The sequence below is a fragment of the Phocoena phocoena genome, chromosome 17 (genome assembly GCF_963924675.1).
Source record: "Phocoena phocoena chromosome 17, mPhoPho1.1, whole genome shotgun sequence".
Classification (NCBI taxonomy): Eukaryota; Metazoa; Chordata; class Mammalia; order Artiodactyla; family Phocoenidae; genus Phocoena; species Phocoena phocoena.
Genome location: NC_089235.1, coordinates 44,728,667 through 44,748,181, shown reverse-complemented (window position 1 = coordinate 44,748,181; position 19,515 = coordinate 44,728,667). Strand labels below are relative to the sequence as shown.

At 48.1% G+C, this 19,515-nt stretch overlaps 1 protein-coding gene across 2 annotated transcripts in view; it reads right to left on the bottom strand.

Annotated features, from left to right (window-relative positions):
* VPS13B (vacuolar protein sorting 13 homolog B) overlaps positions 1 to 19,515 on the bottom strand; it is an 818,081-nt gene that overhangs the window by 255 nt on the left and 798,311 nt on the right. For both annotated transcript variants that reach the window (XM_065895774.1, XM_065895773.1), the window contains exons 56-60: positions 15,626 to 15,802; positions 13,461 to 13,631; positions 6,973 to 7,149; positions 4,427 to 4,529; positions 3,673 to 3,922 (exon numbers count right to left, since the gene is read on the bottom strand). In XM_065895774.1, coding sequence (XP_065751846.1) covers positions 3,673 to 3,922; positions 4,427 to 4,529; positions 6,973 to 7,149; positions 13,461 to 13,631; positions 15,626 to 15,802 — 878 coding nt within the window. The remainder of the gene's footprint in view (positions 1 to 3,672; positions 3,923 to 4,426; positions 4,530 to 6,972; positions 7,150 to 13,460; positions 13,632 to 15,625; positions 15,803 to 19,515) is intronic.

Genomic DNA, 19,515 nt, shown 5'->3' with positions numbered 1-19,515 from the left:
TCCAAAAAAAGATTTTTTTAGTTGCCAAACACTCATAAGGAGACTTCCATAACAAAATCATTCCTTCTCTTGCCTTGAGACATTGGATGTTGTGCCTTTTAGGTTATCTAATAAAGCCACCGAATAAGCATTTGGTGTTGTGTAAAACTCCCATGTTTATTTGAAGTTGACGATTTCAGAATATTTTACTCATTAACTCTCAAAACATCTGTCACTGGCTCTTTACTAGCCTAGTCCAGGAACAAAGGAGAAAAGTGTCTTTCCTCTGCTTGAATCTAATCAACGTTAAACCCTGAGATAAAAGCTCTGTTTGCTTGTCTCCGCAAACCTCTCCAGACAGAACCTCTTTACCTCTTTCAAACCCAGTGGCTTTGGACAGAGCATTAGAAAAACAAATACCTTTTGAACTGTAACATTTTCTGCTTTTATAAATACTAGGATTTAAAGCCAGAGAAAATAAACTGGGCAGAGGAAGGGGAAATTTTTATGGAAAAGAGGGAGGATGCAAAGTACATTTATGGTTCATAAAAGTCTGGCTCATCTTCAGTGGAACTCAAATAGGAGAACTGAGATATACTACCTAAGTTCTTAAGAGAGATTCTCTGAGAAAGTACCCATCAAAGGCAAGTGGAGCTATAAATTCCTCCCATCCTGAAATGCTGTAGCTATCCACTGTGTAAATCAAGTGGAGTGGAAGTCTCCAGTGTAAGCCACTGACCTGTGTGGATCAGGTAGCCACTGACCTTTCAGTGGTCTTTACCTACCAAATGTTGGGAAGACCACTCTGGAAGAATTATAAACATTTTAATGAGGGCTTTTTAGGTTTTGAAATAGTAGTAAAGAATTTATATATTTCTGTGTAGGGCACAGAGACGATGTAGCCAAGGGTGTCTTAAAAGCTGCAGAAAGCCAGTGGGATGGTAAAGAGAGAGGTCTGCCTGCCAGAGAAATAAGGAATAAGTAGGGCATCCATTAGAGTTCAGTCTCATATTTTTAAGCCTGGGAAAGAAAGGCCCCCAAAGATTCACTGACAGATGAAAGCTGTGCACCACCAGGCAAAAGCCAGAGCTCTGATGACATCATTTGATGGGGTCGGGATTCAGCTGGAAAGCTCTGAGTACACAAGAGTCTTAACTGCTCCTCCTGAACAGCAGCACAGGAAAACCCGTGTTGTGAAAGGAACATGGCCAAGGAATAAATTGACCTTCTGACTCATTGTGAGCCTCTCAGAAGGGATTTCAATAATGTGCCAGGCATATTAAGCAATTATTACCCTAAAAATGGCTGCATTTAACTAAGAAAAGCAAATGCTGTTTTTTAAAAAAAATCCTGCCATATTTGAATATACCGAATGATGTCATCTACAAATTAATTCCTTCCAGAATTCAAAGGAGCTGTGTTTCCTAGCATCTAGAGCAAAAATCCCAGAAAAGCCATTTCATGTAAAGATTTTAAAATACTATTCTTTAGTTTTCACTGGAAGATAATGGGTAGGCGTCCCAGCCCAGCTTAATATCTGTGGATTAGGTTAGGTATGGCCACTGAGGAAAATACACTGTCAGGCAGCACTGCTGAGTGACTCCCCTACTCCCATTTTGAAAATACACTGGATTATATATAGCACTATTAAGGAAGGGTCTACTATCTCTCAAAAAAAAGACCATTTTGTTCTGCAGCTTGGCTCTCCATTGGGGTGAGGGAGGAGGTTAGGGTTTGGACACAGGATTAATTGGGCAGTTACTTTTTGTTAATAAGGAGTTGGGGTTTAGAGGTAAAGGAAACAGATAGTGAGAAAGTGCAATTTGGAGGCTGAAAGCATGCTTGGTATCTACCAGTTTGGCCAGGTCTGCCCAGTGCCGGGTGCTGCTGTGTAAGCTCAGTAGCTAACCTGCAGTATTCCTGCTCTGTCATCTCTTCCTGCCTGTTTCAGCCACCCCTTCACCCCGACCCTGTTATCACTGAACACCAATGGAAAACGCGTGGTGAGCATGGTGTCCGGGGTGTTAGTGCTTCTGCCTCTAACTCACTGATCCTATGGTCTCAATTAGCCATGGCAACTTCTGGGGGGGGGGGAGGGGTGACTCCACCTGTCATCTCAGTAACCCCTGGAGAAACTGAGGCCTGTTCCCCTCCAGCTGTAATTCCCCACAGTACCCCCTCCTCAAGCAGAAAAGCCGAAGAGAAGGATCACAGTTGAAGACAGTTTAACAGGAAAGATGATTCTCTAGTCTCAATAGTTTAAGATCTGAAATATTTCCCAAGCAACTAAGGAATAACAATAGTCACAGATATTCCTCAGGGCTTTGGGAGCTTCTCGTTAAGGACCAAGGACTTGAAGATAATGATACTATCCCCTGCCAAGGCCTGTAGCCAGATCACTGCTGCTTTATTGTCATCTGGATCAGAAGATTTTGGCAGATCTAATAAAGTCAGGCTGGACATCTGACCTCTGTTTATTCCCAGAAAGTCATCAACTCAAACCAGCAATGTAGTCTTAGTGCCAAGCCCCAGCTTAAAGCCTGACTGATTACGATCCAAGAAACTAGAGAAATCTCAGAGTTGTTGTGGTTGGCTACCTTCCATCTTCTCAAATAATTTTACGCAAACAGTGGTGTGAGGGAGACGCAGGCTCCCATACCAGGAGGAAAATAATGAAAGAAGGAATCAGGCAGGACCTGCTGGAGGCAGGTTTACTGTCCTTTTCCTGGGGCTACTCAGACCCTAAGTTAGGCAGGCTACAACTTGCCTCTGATCCATCCCCGTCAAGCTGTGTGGGGAAAAAAAAAGATGTCTGTCTCTGAGGTCAACTTTCAGGGCCCCATGGATCAGGCAGTCAGCAGGGAGGGCAGAGGCAGAGCAGTTTTGCAGTGGGTGCACCTGCTCACCCCGGGCTGCACTGCTGCTCACCTCTGACCCCTGACACCCAGAATGCCCCACCTGAACATCCATTCTACATCAACTTATGTGGAGCCGGGAGCCAGCAGCCAGCACATCTCAGGAGCTGTGTGGCCAGGGAGCTGCCCCAAGAGCCTGAGCAGTATCCCCAGGAGGCACCTTGTGGTACTTAGGGGATGGGAAAGCATCCTGTTGGAAAGGGAACACAAAGCCACACAATATAGAGCAGGGGATGGGAGAGAGTTGACAAAATTTTGACCCTGAACTCTGAGGAGTTGGGAATGAGGGAGGGGAGTGAGTCAGGTCTCCTGGTTTGTGAGCTTGCAAAGGTCAGGCCTACTGCTTGTGCCTTGTTTCCCTCGTGACACCCCTCACTTCTATGGTGGTCCTCTCCTGTCCCTGCTAAAGTGACCTGCTGCAGTCACTCCCAGGCCACGTGCAGACTTGGGCCTGCTCTGTGTTCAGACCAGGAGGCCTGCTTCGTGGAGTATTTGCATAGAATTGCTGCCTTGGTCCTGGCCCTTCTTCAGACCTGCTTGTTTTGGAGCTCCAGCACCCCAGCTCCATGACAGCCAACCTTTAATTCCTATGGTGGCTTAGCCCCAGCTCCGAGTCCATCAGCCTCCTTGCTGCCCACACCCCTTCCCCTGGCAGCCCTCCTGGTCTCCAGCATCCACTCCAGACGCTGCTGGCTCATAAATGCCTGGTACCTGCGGTCACCCTGTGTCTCAACTTTGCTGGCAGCTAACCCTGGTCACCCTGTTTTCTGAAACGTACCTCTACATCACAGGCCACTCTCGGCTGCTGAAGCTGCACGACGAGCAGGTTGCTTTGCTTGCTGTCCTGCGCACAGTCGATCTCCGTGACAGGGAAGGCCTGCTGCTGGGTGTCCTCGCTGACGCTCACCACGAAGAGCACTTCTGACGTCAGCAGCAAGCACCCTTCGTGCTCCTGGCCCGAGCCCCTCACCAGAACCACATCCAGGGCCATGTGGACTTCTGGTCTGCCCAGAGACTGAAGCATTTTCCTGTTTCAAAGGAGAAAAATGAGGCCAAAGCCAGCTTAGAAAAGATGGTCACTTATCAGGGCTCACTGTTTGTACCAAGGCAAAGACCCTCACCAATCTGATTATTAATTTCAGTTTGAAATGTAATTGTCACTTTTAATTCTGATTCTGGTCAACAGAACCCAGCTCCTCCTGGAGACAAAGATATCCCTTGGCTCTGGCAATTCCTTTTCTTCCCATTAGAAATGTCACCCCTAATTAGAACACTGGCTCCATAGAGAATCTCAGGCCCTCTTGCAGGCCCGGGCACCTCTGCCAGTGTGCATCCTCCCCTGAGTGGGACGTGTGTGTGTGGGGCAGGGGCATCCTGCTGCCAGCCCAGATCTGTGGATGGCAGCCTTTCCCCGAAAACAGCCGCTCCTCTTGGGCTCCCCTGGAAGTGTGTCCCGTTAGCTTGAGAGCAAGCCAGGCCCTGTTAACATACAGCGCACGTGTATAGTTGAACAAGTGTCTAGATAATTTTACCAGACGTATTTGACGTGGCTGTTTGGAGCTTGGTCAGCATGCAGATCACTTGGCTGATAGCGCTGTTTGGGAAGCTGAGAAAGTCCAGCTCCGTGTAAAATACCTGTGGTAAGAGAAGTAAGGGAGTTTTACTAGCTGTTTTCTGGAAAACAGTTTCATGCTACAGTGATGTCATCTGCTTAAAGCCATCCATAAAATGCTACAGATCCAAAATGATGTCACATCTTTGGAATCAAGTATATAGATAATCATTAAACATTGCAATGCTCTTAACCCTGGTGATCTTATATTAGCTGCAAACTGAAATATGAATGAGCTACAGTCCAAGCATAGACTGGCAATTAGAGGATGCATAATGCTCCTGGGAGTAATCAGTCTGGAGCAATAGCTTACACATCATTTACAATTTATGTGACACAAAGTCAAGATTGTTAGTTGACTTCCTTGCTGAATATTACAATACTTCTGTATCTGGACTGTGGCTGGTGAAATAGAAAACAACACACACACAGAGATGCCCACAAAGGCACATGGTTTGCCTAGATACAGTATTTAAGTGACTTAATCCAGCTGTTAAACATGAATCCATATACATTTATGAGTGCTCTTGGGGCCTCTGGTTTATTACATGTTCTCCCTGGTGCCAGCACCAAACGAGGGTACCCAGCAGCAGCCATGCAGTCCTCTAAAGAGACTCTTCAGAACCAGAGATGGTACAGCATGTGTGCTTTCTGAGGGCTTGTAAATGTTTATAAACGAGGCACAGTCATTAGACTAAGAGTTAGTGGTTTGTAAAACCTTCAGTGCAGTAATAAAAGTTTTACAGGAATGATGGAAACCAGCAAGGCCCACGTGAAGCTCTGTTCTGAGGTGCTCTTCCATAAGGGAGAGTTCCTCAGCCTTGGGAAACACAGTGAGGGACAATGGCATTTTCAAGACCAGAGGAATTTATGAAGTATAAGTTGACTTTACCTCACTGCAGTCTATAGCAAAAAGGAATACTGTTTTTATTAACGTGTTAAGTATTTGATAAGGGAGCATTTAACTTTGTCCAGTTATAAGTTGCAGTAGTTCTTTTTGTCAGTTTCCCTGTGAGTGAAAATGTCATTCACAGAAGGAGTGAGAGACAGAACTTGAGGGGGAGGAGGTGAGGGGAAGAGCGAGAGGAACACATGTTCCTGTCTGTGTGGTCTCTTAAAGGAGCCTCTCTGGATGGTTGCCTGAGTGTGGGCCCTCGTCTCCCACTCTCTTCCTTTCAGACACGGGTTTTATGCCCTAATCTGGGCTGTCCCTTGTCAGATCTAGTGAGGCGCAGGAGGCCGCAGTCAAATGCACCCTGCAGACTTTATGGCCAGATGCAGATACAGATGCAATGCTCCTGCCCGTAGTTTGTGGTTCCAGCCAGCCAGCCACTTCGTGACCAAAACGATGATACCGATTTTAGGTAAAAAGGTTAACAATTCCAGGGTCCCTGGCGGTCCAGTGGTTAGGACTCTGCACTTTCACTGCCAAGGGCCGTGTGTTCAATCCCTGGTCGGGGAAATAAGATTCTGCAAGACGCGAGGTCCGGCCAAAAAAAACGAAAAAGGTAACAGTTCCAGTTGCCTAGTTCTGTAAAGTCACTTTAACGTGCTCTGCCAAGAATGCAGAAAATTAGCACAGGAGGAGGCACTTCCTCTCCCACGCATCCACTGCTCCTGCGCGCACGTGTGTGCGTGGAGAGGCCTGGCACCAGCCTAAAGCAGTAGTTCCATGAGCCCAAGTTCTCGGCACCTGTCTGCTCAGGGAAGGGTTTTCAGTGGCAGATCATGCACCTTTGTTGACACTGGCCAGGAGACTGGGCCTGGCTGCAAGAGCAGCACAGTTGCTGGCGAGAAAGCCATGCCTGACGCCAAGCTGCATGGGCAAGTGTGCACGCACCCACCGATGCACGCATGCTGCTCTCTCTCTCATTCTCCAAATACAGACGCATTGTCTTTTAAAGGTATCTTCCTGCATATGTATATGTACAGCTGATTCACTTTGTTATAAAGCAGAAACTAACACACCATTGTAAAGCAATTATACCCCAATAAAGATGTTTAACAAAAAAAAAAAAAGAAAATATGTTGCAATGATAAAGAGAAAAAAAAAAAAGATATCTTCCTGCTTTATAACTTATTTTTTTTCTTTCAAATTGCTCACCAGAAAAAGTAAGTCTACTTTCTGCTTCAGTATATTGGATTTATTGCCCTCAACCTCTAACTGGTTACTTTTCATTAAAGTCGATTTTATTAAATGACTATAAAAAGATTCTGTGACCTATATAGACTGAAATTATTAATTGACTTCCTGGCTTTATAATCGTAATTTATTAGTCATAGTCCAATTCAACTCTGTGTAAATAAGCATAAAGAAGTAAGAAAAAGGACTATTTATTTATAGATTTATCTATCTTATTTTTCACTCCTCTGTCATGTGAGGGGCTAGATTATCTTAGGGAAACCTTGGTATAATAACGCAAATTTATCGGTGATGTCTGAGTTGGCCGGTTCGCCAGGACTCACCATAGCCAGTCTGTGACACGAGCTCAGCAGCCCCTCCAATGGGCTTCGTGAACACCCCCATGATTCCTTTCCCCACGCCGGAGATAACACCCTTGGCCTTGTGTCCTGCTGAACCATGAGCCTCCGATGTTTTCTGGAAGTTCTGCATTGGCTGATCAACTATACCAGCAATTGCACCTGAAAAACAACAAAAGCCCCGGGTAAGGACTGATGCATAAAATCCTGAGGAAGTGAAAACCTTCAATCTGGAACACAGTTTTGTTTGGATTGAAAATGAAACCCCACCCTCATTATAAAGCTCTTTACTATGCATTTGTTTACCATTTATCTAAGTACATTGAGGATGTGTTAGACATTTATTATCTTCATCAAAACACAATGTTCAGACTGGGTTTGGCCCAACATAGTCAGGATCTGTGAAGTTCAGTTTTGAATTTAATAAACATGCCAGACTATTCCCAAGTGACACCCACACATCTTTCTCCAGGAATCAGGCAACACAGTTTAGGGACAGGAGCTAACAATTCCTCAGGAGGAGAGTGAGCCTAATACAGTTTCACTGAATCAAGAGGATGAAAAAACTGAAAAGGGCCAGCCCCTTTCCTTGTTCTCTCTTTTAGTAAGAATAAGGGCAATTATTTAATAGTAATGTAATGTTAATATGTTAATAATTATATAATAATAAGAGTAATTGATATTATTGCTATTATAGCAAATCTGTTTTGAGTACTTACTATGTGCTAAGAGCTTACTTGTAGGAGATCATTAATTGTCACAATACTAGGGAATCAGGCATGGCTTTTATCCTCAGTTCCTAGACAAGGCCACCGAGGCACAGGGAGGTTAAGGAGTTTTTCCCAAGGTCACACAGCTGCCCTGTGCTTGAGCCAGGATTGAAGTCCAGGGAGTCAGAGTCACAGCCTCGCTCTTAACCACCAAGCTATTCACTGATCCTGTTTATAAAACAAGCTCTTTCCTTTGCCAGTCTTGGAAAAATTTCCTTTTCTCTCACTTCAGCTGAGGTTTGGCCACTTACTGTTCACTTGAGAACAGCTACAAACCCTGCGCTCACGGCTCTTTGCTCTAACGGCTTTCCCACAGGGCAGCCAGGCCATGCTCAGAGCTGGAGGGTGAATCCCTCAGCCTCTGTGGGTCCCCTCCTTGCTCCTCTTACCTTGAGGGACCAGGGATGAGTTTGACTAAAGGCCCCAACAGTCCAGAATTTTTGCCATGTCAGAGTGAAGGGTTCCCTAACCCAGTAAGAGGAAGAAATTTCATTACAATTCTTGACAGAATTCTCTGTTTTCAGCTCAGACCTGCTAGGATTAATGAAAATGCACAGTCCCCTGGTAGAAATTTTAATACATGTCAAATCCCATTATTCCAAATGCCACTAATTCAAAGTCTGCTGGGTAAAGGGAGATTTCCAGTTCTCAGTTAATGACCTGCTAATTTCAAGTAATATTCCATTGAACGAAATCCAGTAAAATGAAAGGCCAGTTCCTTTGGGTCAGTTGTAAAGGCAATGTTCTTCATGGATTCCACTCCTCTAAATTTTGACACAGCCATTTAAGTTCACGTACTGACAGATTAAGAATGACCTGAGGCGACAGGTCTGTTTCCCAGCCTAGACCACCGCTTCCCAAACCTCTTAAAGAAATGATGAGGGAAGCGGAAGAAGCTGCTCACAGCTGGCCTGGGCCACCTTGGCTATCAGGGGCCAAGGGATGGCAGTCTCAGCACCCCCTCAAGACACCCAGTCTTGGTGCTTGGGCTGGGAGCTCGCCTCGTGTTTTCAGTCTGAGGAATCTGATGTTCTGCTCTCTGTCTATGAGGTCAGAAGTCAGGGCAGCTGGGAAGTATTAATGGAACCGGCTGCACCGGGAGAGGCAAGAACCCTGGGGTCTTCTCTTCAAATCATTTCATAGCAGACAGTTCAAAGTGAATAGCATCAAATCAAAGGACACAGACTTTGCGATTTCACTTTCTGATTTCTGTGAAAGATCTCCATGCTTAAGAGTAGAAAAGGTGGGGCAGATAATTACAAATTCACCAATAAAGTTATTGCCTGTATTTCTGGTAGAAATGTCTTCTCTGAAGGGCAGATTGCCGTTAACAGTATTAAAATAGAGTTGGGGGGCAGGTGAAAATCTCCCATTTTCCTTGAATGTGTCAGGCCTGACCAGCACAAGGGGCATAGAGCCGTGATTATCCACACAAGGCTCTGACTTGGACCTGCCTAAGTGCAAACCCGTATCGCAGTGAAACTCCCCTTTGATCTTCCACTTTCTCTAGCCACCAGCCACGGTGAAGGCTCTGATAGATATAGATAAACTTTGATAAATTCTTCAGGCAGCCCCCAAAGTGGAAAGCCTGAACCCCGTGACAAGGCGTTAGATGCTAAGAGGTAGAGAGAAGGAGCTGCGGGAGCGCATGCCCCGGGCCAGTATCAGGCCCCGGGCGGGAGGCTGGCCTGTCACACACACTGACACCTCCCTGGGCCCCAGGTGCGTGAGAGACCGGCAGCCCGGCCCGCGTCTGCAGCTGAGCCTGAGAGGCTGCTCTCCCAGGGCTTCAGAGGGTCTCTCAGGCAGTGTAATCCCGCTAAATCCCACAACTGGTAAATTATTTACTGCCATACACTCCAACTCTGCTCTGAGGCTTTAGTTAGCAGCGACTGATTCCCAAACTTGTCCGCTGGCACCAGGCCCACGGGGAGGGCAGCCACATGGAGCCGGCTGTGATGTGATGAAGTGGGGCAGGGAGGGAAGGGGTGCTTTCCCGGACCCCGTCTCGTGTACTGGGCGGGGCAGAAGCCGGATGTGCTTCCTTTCCTCTTTTTTGTTGGTCATGCTGCGTGGCATGCAGGATCTTAGTTCTCTGACCAGGGATTGAACCCGTGCCCCCTGCAGGGGAAGCATGGAGTCCTAACCACTGGACCACCAGGGAAGTCCCAGACGTACTTCCTTTCCTACCCTTTGCTGGAAGAGAAGGGCTTGCTCTCTGAAGCAAGGAGACTAAGAGACCCTCCCTCACCTCTTCTGTGACTTGCTCCCCAGCCTTGGGCAAAACTCACCGGGTCGCTATCTATGACTGTTCTGCCTGTGTGGCTACTTTGGTGCTGCCTAATCACATGTTGTAATTTTATTCTGAACTTTTTTTTTAAAAATCACAATAGCAGAGGCACAGGCCTGGGCTGGGACACCGCTCCACAGCTCACGTTCCAGGGACAAACGAACCCCACAGAACGTATTAGGAACCCTGGCTTGGGGCTTGCTTGTTTTGACCACGACAGATGAGCAAACTGAGAAGGAAGCACATCTGTTGTTCCCAAATTCCCTTCTAACTGCCAAGCAAGGTGCTGATGGCTGAGGGCAGCATCAGACGGGCTGTGTGTAAGTGCCTTCTCGGTGCCCAGCTCTTCACTCATTCGCTTGGGAAACCGTCCCGACTCACCTGGTGGAGGCCTACGTGGTCGGGATTCTGAATGGCGTCCCGAGAGCGGCTGTCAAGACAGTTGTGGCTGCTGGGAAATCCAGCAGCGCTTCATAAGTTGGGCCAGAGAAGCGAGTTCTGACATCCTGCCTTAGGTATTCCCCAGGGAGAAGTCCCATCTGGGAGGGGACGTGCCATGTGGCTGTGACACGGAGCTCACATCCTCTCTCAGCAGGCTCCAGAGGTAGTAGAAAGTGGGGGCATCTGGGGAACGGATCTGGTAAATGCGGGCAAGCCTGATGCCAACTCTGCAGGCTAAACAGAGTTTTTCCAAAAGCCACTGCTTTCTGAAAACAGTTGTGGATTTCCTGCAGGAGCCTCGGCAGCATCTCTCTGCAGCCCAACACTTCCTCGCTGTTCTGGGGCGATGGGGCTGGGCAGGACAGCTGAAGATGTCCTTTGATTTTTCAAGTGCCTCGTAACACTCCACCGTGTCCTCATGAGGGCCGAGCCGAGTCAGGAAGGCCCATCAAACCCATAAACATTTGGGGGAAATATATTTTTCCTACCCTGGAACTTTCAATTGTTCAGTCTCCCCACATCCTGATTGTTTCCAGGCTTGGAGCCCTCCAGGGTGGGTGACATGTGGGAAGACCCAGGTTCTTGTCCTGCCTGGAGCTTTGACCTGGGCAAGTCACTTAACCTCATTCATTCCTAGGTCTGATGATCAAATAAGATGACCCATGTGAAAGTACTTTGACAACCCAGAAGCGTTATTTAAATGTATTTTTTACTGACCAGGTCATTTATGTTTATGTCTCATAAAGGAAGACACTGAGGAAGTAGCATTTTGATTTCACCAAGCATGGCTTTTAAACTATTGTATGATAATAGCTCTAACTTCAGTCGGGCATTTACTGGCATTTGGCAGTTTTATACACTATTTCTGGGGATGGATTAAACGGCGACAAATCTATACTTTCCCAGGTGAGGGGACTTGGTTGGTCCTATTCTCCCCTTTCTTCCTGCCACATATCAAGGACCAGACGTTTTGAGACGACCCAGTGATTATGTGGGATACAGAGAGTTCTTGAACTCTTCCAGGAAAGGAAGCTGGTTGGCCCAACCTTAGTCTGAGAAGCACAGAAACGGACACACTGCTCTACATGTGCTGCTGTGAGTGGAGCTCTTAGGGGCCCACAGACTCCACGAGCCTACTGTAGTTTCCACAGACAGGCTAAGTGGTTCCCTCGCATGGATGAGTGTGTACAAAACATGATGGCTATAGCAAAGTTCAGAGGTTTATGATTTTCTACCCTGGTTAACAACAGGAGCCATGCTTGAAAGGGTGACATCACAAAGGCAGAATCATGGCTCCCCACGTAACTGATTTCTACCATCAGGCGCAGTTTTATACAGTGGGAAATGGGTAGTGGATGTGGGCTTCTCTGGGCGGGGAGAGAACAGGTTAGTCAGGGTGGGAACAGCCACGTGCCAGCCGGCTCAGGTCTCCTCTGCTGAGTGCCTCCATCCAAGAAGGGCTTGGACAGCGAGAAGGAAACTCTCCTGCCCAGAGCAGAGGGCACGGAAAGCCACGATTCTTAGCAGAAAGAGGTCCCACAGTTCCCAAATGATGGCTTGAGGCCTCCAAGATAACCTCATTGACACTTCCTGTGGTTACAGCAACTGAACCCACTGGACTAAAACTAAAGCAGAAATGCCCCTGCCACTGCTCAGATGTCTCTCTTTGCTGGGACACTGTCTGAAACCAGGCAACTCTTATAGTTCCTTTACTACCATAATATAATGAAGGTGCTGTTTACCAAACATGGACCCTATGCCTGGCACACAACTGACCAGCATTACTTCCAATAACGGCAGAGTAATTTTCAGCCCCAATTTACAAAAGAGAAGCTCTGAGGTCACAGAGAAAGGACTTGGACACCCGAGCATGGGGTCCGCTGGCTCCTGAGGACCGTGGCCACCCCCCACGCCCCCGCCCTTCCCCAGAGCTGCTCCACCCCGGGTCCCCGCTCCCACACATTATCACAGGACCGTGTCCCACACCACTGCAGGTTAGGACTTAAACACTTTCTAGTAACTTAACCTGAAGTTGTAACATCTTACGACTTCCTCTCGGGGCCTCAGCTGGCCGTGCTGTGAGTGGTGGTGGTGGTGGTGGGGGGGGGGTTATGTACAAAACTGCAGCCTGGAGAGAGGACAAATCCTTTCAAGCTCATCTTTTCTGACCTTCGCTCTCCCTGCTTTGGGCCACTTTGATCTCTGCAAGATGCACACTCCTTCAGATGCTCGGCAGGCAGGCTGCCAAACAATACAGTTTTAAATTCCTTTGCAAATAAATAAACAAAAGATACCCTTGAAAATCCTGCTCTGTAAAATTTCAGCTCTGAAGCTTCCTTTTCATAGATTTTCCAAAGCAACTTATTTTTCAAACATTTGTAATATTTGGAAATACCCCTAGCAATCTTCATCTCTAGCTATACCATCTGATTGCTTGACAAACGGCAATTACTTGGAGTCAGGCAGATCTGGCATTCTTAAAAAAATAAAAGGGAAAAGTGGGCTCCTCACTGAAGTTTACATGACATTTGCACATTGCTCAAGTGCTTCCCAAACAAAAGCAGGCGTTTGCAGTATCTGTGGCAGAGAGGCAGCAAGCGCTTCAGGAGGTTTGCCCGTTGCTCCCTTCAGCAAGCATGCAGCTGTGGGCTGCCTTCCTCGTGTTGACACCCCGCGCGCGGGGTCTTACGGAAGCCGCGAGGACGCAGAGAGGCATCTCCCACCAGAGGCGAGGGAAGGTGGGAACGCGACCGGCGGGGAGCGGGGAGCGGGGAGCGGCCAGGTCCCAGGATGGCCCTGCGCAGCCGCACAAGGGCTCTGGAGAGGGTGCCGGTTCCAGAACCCTGCTGGCCAGGGTAGGAACCAGAATGCGTGCCTTGGCCTCTCTGAGCCTCAGCATCTCTGCAGAAAGATGGACAGTCCACAAGCAGCCCGTGGAAAGTCCTGGGCCCCAGTCCCCGGCGACCCCTTACCGAGCAGGCTGATGCCCAGCCGGGACAGGCCCTGCCGGAGCCCCTCGCCGAGGCTCTCCGGGAGCTGCCGCCGCCACTCCTCCTGCCGGTTGTAGTGCTCCTCATCCAGCGAGAGCCGGTCCATGTTCCGGGCCAGGCTCGTGGCCAGGTTGGTGATGGAGGTGAGGGTACCTGAGGGCACAAGAGCACGTGGGTTGGTCTCCTGGTCGCATAGATGGTGGCCCCTAGGGGAGTGGTCCCTGGAGCACTGTGGGGGAGGGGAGAGGGAGGTGGAAGCACATCCGCCTTCTGGACTCGCCCATGGAGAGTGATGGTGGCTTCCCCTCGGTCAGTTTGAAGAAGCAGCCTTAAGACAATGAGGTGAAGATGAACACTTGCTGACAGGGGTGATGGCACTCCTCACAGGGGGTAGAATTAGAATCTCCGTTACCAGAAAAATGCCCACGGCCTCATAGGAAGCTATCATGCACTTTCATTTGACTGTTAGGACTTGGCTAAAATAGTTAGTTTTGAAGTCCTCACTGAGGTCCAGTTTTGAAGGTTGCAATTTGCCTGCTCTGATTTGAAAGGGTAAGGTTATGTTGCTGAATTTTAAACAGATCGCAAAGGAATGTTTCTACTTTAGGAATAAAATTTATTTCCCCCTATTACTTTAGTCATAGTAGAGAAAGACAGTAAACTTTTATCATTTGACAGTCAGGAAATAATTATTATGCCACAGGGAATATGTGTGATTTTGATATTCAGGGTGTTAGCTGAAAAAAAGTGAGGACATCAAAGGGAGTAAAGCATGTGAAAGCCACGATTCCGTCTGGTTTTCCCAAGAAAGGCTATTTCTGCATCTTGCTCAAGACAGTCATAATCCCCTCTAGCAAGTCTGCATAGACCCCAGTGAGCAAAACTGAAAGACATCAACGGACATATCCTGAAGCTAATGAATTAGTTCATCTGTTATTGGATGTCTAGTTTTCAGAAGAAATGGAAGATGTTGTTTTTGCAGCTGCATCTTAACCAGTCATCTGAAAAGAAAAAATCCACGTACACACACACAGACAAACCAAACAGATTTTCCTAAGAGAAGGAGAGAACAAGTGTAAAAAACATTCAGTGAGTCACTATGCTAAAATTACTGCCGGAGTGCAATTTAGCAAGTGTTGGTTGTCTTATTTTAAAATAAAAACAACAGAACCACAAAGATTCAAGTGTCAAGAGTGAGAAATCCACCAGTGACTCATCTGTGAGTTCCTGCAGCTTGGCTCACAGGCCTCCCGGATGACCGGGGCCCCGGGGGAGTGGTCCCGTGATTGTCCATGGAATTTGGTTTATTGCTCTTGTTGTTCTCTTGCCAGTCCCCCTCTATGGATCATGGGTTCTCATATTTCGAGCTCAAGTCTTGTTTGAGGCCTTCTAGAGACTTCTGTAACCTGCCCACTCATAACAGAGTTGCAGTACTGTTGACAGTAAAAAGCCTTTTATGGGGGAGGAGGCTTTTGCCCTGTTTCCCCTGCCTCCTGCTGAGAAGAAACGGGGACTCAGATGGCCCTTGTTAGTTCCCGAGTCACTGCCAACCTGACCAAAATATGGGCAAACAAACACACGGATGAAAGGAAAGCACGCTCTCCTTCTTGTGGGCGGCAGTTTGGTTTCTGCGCCCGATGACCCGCCTGGGCCACAAGGTGGCACTGTTTACGTGGCGTGCTAGGGAAAAGCTGGCTCTTTCACCTCCCAATCGGCTTCCACGTCAAAATGTATCCATAGCCTTACAAAAGTTATGACAACTGTATCTACATTTAAAAAAATATGATGAGGCAACACAGTGTAGGATTTCTGATGTTCAGCAGAAGTCCTGAACACCTTTAATATTTCTGTATTTATCACATGGAATAACAGTTGAGCCAATCCTTGTTTTCCCATTGGGAGGTTTCAAATTCTGAAGTTTCTGAAACATTTTCACACACTACAGGCAAGCAGTGATCTGTTTAAAACATAAGACATTATATATGAGCTTTGTTACAGATCCAACACTTCACTGCCAGCTAACAAGCCAAACAAAGTTAGAGGCAAACTTAATTCACTGAAAACTTTTAACACGTTCTTTAAAAATAAAAAATAAGAGAGGGAAGGAACGAAAATAAGGCCTCATTACAAGGAACCCGAATAGCTACCTTTGGAAATGTGCTTCACAAATGATGTCGTCCCTCTGGAAACTCCGCTCACAAAGGCTCCCGGGCCTCGGGTCAGCCCCTCGTACGGAAGCCTGAAGAAGTCGGCAATGCCATTCCCGATGCTTCGCACCAAACTTGCCGGGCTGCCAAGGATTTCCAGGGATCCAACCACCCAGCCTGTGAGGGACCAAAGGGAAGGGGTTACTGAAATCTTAAACACAGCACTTTCAACATATGGGACAAGTGACCCATTTTCCCTGCAATTCATTTTTCACACTAGAATGGAGAATGTAATAAGCTCCTTTGGAGCAAAATATGGGAAATAACTCATTCACTGTGAATTCATAAATGGCAAACTTTCATACTTTATAAATCAAAGTGATCCTTTTGGCGGCCTCGCAAATAGCTTTAATATGACTTCCCTGCCCAAGCCTCCCGTATTCCTGCTAAAAGGGACCCGTGTGCAGGGGACGATGCTCCTGCCCCCGAGGAAAGGCAGTCCCTGGGGCTGCAGGTGTTCGCAGGCTGGGAAGTTATCCTTAAAACCTCCTTGGGCAGCGGAGGCACCAGGATGAGGAGGAGATGCCTGGTCAGGGGAGGAGGCCAGATGCTAAAAGGGGTGCTGCAAAGGGGATGCAGAGTTCTGACGAGGATGGAGGAAGTTATTTTTAATCTTTCCCAATCCTACCAAGCTGAGCGCTTCCCTTTGGAGTGGAGCTGGAGCCAGAGAAATGTTTCCCCTTCGAGCCCAGCTTCAGTTGTGTAAACTCTGGTGACAGGGACATGCTGATTAGGTTAGCGAGAGGGGCGTGTTCCCTGCGAACGTCCCAGGGGGCGAGCTTTGGATCCGGTTTCCTACTTGAGCTGGGGCTTGCCAGGAGCCGCCCGCTCAGCGGCGGCCTGACTGCCGAGCGGTCGGCCCCGTGGGAACAGGGCTGTGGCGTGGAGGCTGGAGCAGCTCCCCTTCGCCTTCCTTCCCGGGTGGGGGGCTCGGGGCTCTCGCCCGGAGGACAGGAGGTGCAGGCAAGGGCCGGGGGCTCCAGAGAGGAGGACGCCCAACAGACAGCTTCCCCCGGGGACACCATGGCCTCTCCAGCCCAGGAGAGGGCTGCAAGCGCTTTAATGGGGAGGCCGCGGGGACAGGACCCGTGTGGGAGCCGATCCTGCCCCCCAGCAGGGCTTTGGAGGCCAGGCCTGTGACAGAGACCCCCAGTCAAGTCATCAGTCCCAGAGGGTAGGGAAGGTGTGGGTGCAAGAGCCAAGCCAGAGCCCTGAAGGGTTCCCAGGCCCAGCCCTTGTAGAGAGGGACGTTCTTAAGTTTTAAGCCCACCTCTCTTCTCTGGAACATTAGAAGACAGCACTAGGGTTTAGGTTAAAAGAGGGAGTAAGTTCCAGAAGATGAAGATCATAAATGGAAGCGCCTATGGGCGCCAGGCATTCAACTCCCTCAGTTCTCACAGCAACTCTTCAAGTCCTAGTACCTGCCTCTGTATATTCAGATTAGCCAAGGACTGAGCCTCTCCCTGGGTTCAGGGACTGTACCAGGTGCAGGGGACAGAGCCTGCTCTGACGCAGTGTCACCCCGACTCCACCATCTCAAAGGCAGGACAAGGAGGAAACTGTGGCTCAGAGGTTGAGTCAGTTCTCACAGTCTCCCCGCCGTCTAGACACGTGGGAGGGTTTCAAGCCAGGTTTACCTGGCTCCAGAGCCCACCCTCCCTCTTCCTGGGAGCCCAGGCTGCGCTGAGTAGGCAGGGTACCGTGGAAGGTTGTGGAATAGTCTTCCTCGGAGGGCCTTCTCTGGAGGTGAAGAAACAACACATTTCCTTTAGCTTGGCATAGTTGTAAGGTTCGCCTGCAGGCAGAAGATTGGACTAGGAACATCTTAATTCCCCTTCTCTCCTAAAGTTCCATAGAGAGATAAAGAAAGGTGCCTAGCTACTGCCAAGCAAAGACCACTCACTCTACAATGGGCCCACTCAGGCCAGGGCAGCAGGGCACAGGGTGTGTGGAAAGCACCCAGCCTCACCTTCTAGCCCTCACCCTGGCTACGGGACGGTGAGGGAGACTCTCCTGGGTTAGGTTCACTGCTGATGGGAAGGCTATGCGTGGACCAGAGCTACTTCTCAGTGGCATCTGAGATGGCCAGAAAAGGACCAAAGCATCTGAGGGCATTCCTTCTTTAATTAGTTCCCTCCAAAAGCACATGTATCTTTTTCTTACTTGTTGCCAGACTTTTGTTGAAAACAAGTGCCTGTCTGGCTTCCCATCAAACTGAGCCTTGGAGGTAGAGAGGGACCCCAGGAAATTACAGAGCCCACATTCTTTTCTTCAAATAGGGTCAGTTGTTACTCATTTCTAATTACTTTACTGTTAAAACCTCTACACGTCCTTCCCTAGAAATGAGGTCAGGGTATTTCAGTCATCCCCATGAGGGACCTTTTAATCAAGTCCAATGAGTGAATACTGACCCATGTGAGATGCAGAGGCAACTTGTCCACTCCCAGGCCAGACCTTTCCTTTCCTCTACTAGAATGCCAGTACATTCTCTTTAAGATGCTTCTACCCAGGGGTAACCTCCTACCATCTTCCCATTTCCAACCCTTTCAAAAACCACTGCTTTCCTCCAGATAATCTTCAGATTCTCTGCAGGCCTTCAGTGACAGAATTCCCAGCAGACCTAAAAACTTGGCCCTCTATCTCAGAATTTCTTGTCTCAGCATATAATGAGATTGGGACAACAGCTTAGAGAACTTTTAGGTGGATTACAAAAAAATCCAAACAGAATGTTCTTGTGAAAGCTCATGAAAAACAAAACAAAGAGAGATCATTTTTAGCACATAGGCCGCAGGGACGTGGTTCCTTGGTGGTCACAGTTGGAGTCTCTCTGCCAGCTCATTACTCTGATGGGCGCTCCCCACACCTCAGCCTAATGTGATGACCGGACGGACGGGAAGCTTATTCCTTCCCAGGCTCCAGAGCAGAGTCCAGTAACCTACAGGCATGCTTCTAGGTTAAAAACAAAAACTGCCTGAAAGAGTAGGTTTTTAATATACCCGTCTATTAAATTTGAAATCGTAGCTGCTCATTTTTAAATAATATCTTAGCAAGAGGGAAATATTTTCTTATTGTTGTACAAGCTATCAAAATAACAGTTCCCAGGCAGGGACCTTCCCTGATCTTGTTCTTTGCAGTTGAGGGTTCTGGGTAGCGCTCTAACTCTATGAATTCCATTATGGAGAAAATGCTATCCTACCAGTAGGGCAACTACTGTGGGTCAGTCACTGCTACAACGTTACCTTATATGGGAATGTACCCACCAAGTACAACATTACCAAGGTCTCTCCTTTGTTACTTTCAGAAAGGAAGACCTCCATGCTCTTTACCAGAAGGGGCTGCAAGACCCACTCTGGTTGTTTGGTGTCAGTTGCTTGAATGCATGGGAACGCGAGGAGCCAGATTACCAGACTGAAACCACTTTAGAGTGAACTTAGGTCAAGAAGGCGTGTTCTGAAGCCAATTACCATAGGGTATCAGGAGACAACTTGGTCTCCAAAGCAAGCTTCAGTGCACAGTGCTCCCCATACAACATTTTGTACACATATTCAAAGCACCCCCTGCGGACTCCCCCCCGCCCCGGGCTCAGGTCTGTGGAGAGGCTGAGATGCCTACAGCCGTCTCTTTGCCATCTGTCTAGACAGGCAGGGCTGCGCTGGGTAGGTAGAAGGCTCTTCATGCCTCTGACGAGCACACAAATCCTCTGAATTTCTCATCTGGAGCTATTCATGGACTGTAATGAAGAAAGCTAACAGCCCAGAACTGGATTTCTTTTAGGCCCAGAACCTGAGGGCCTGGGCTGGTTTTTCTGGCCGCACTAGTGCCCTAACATA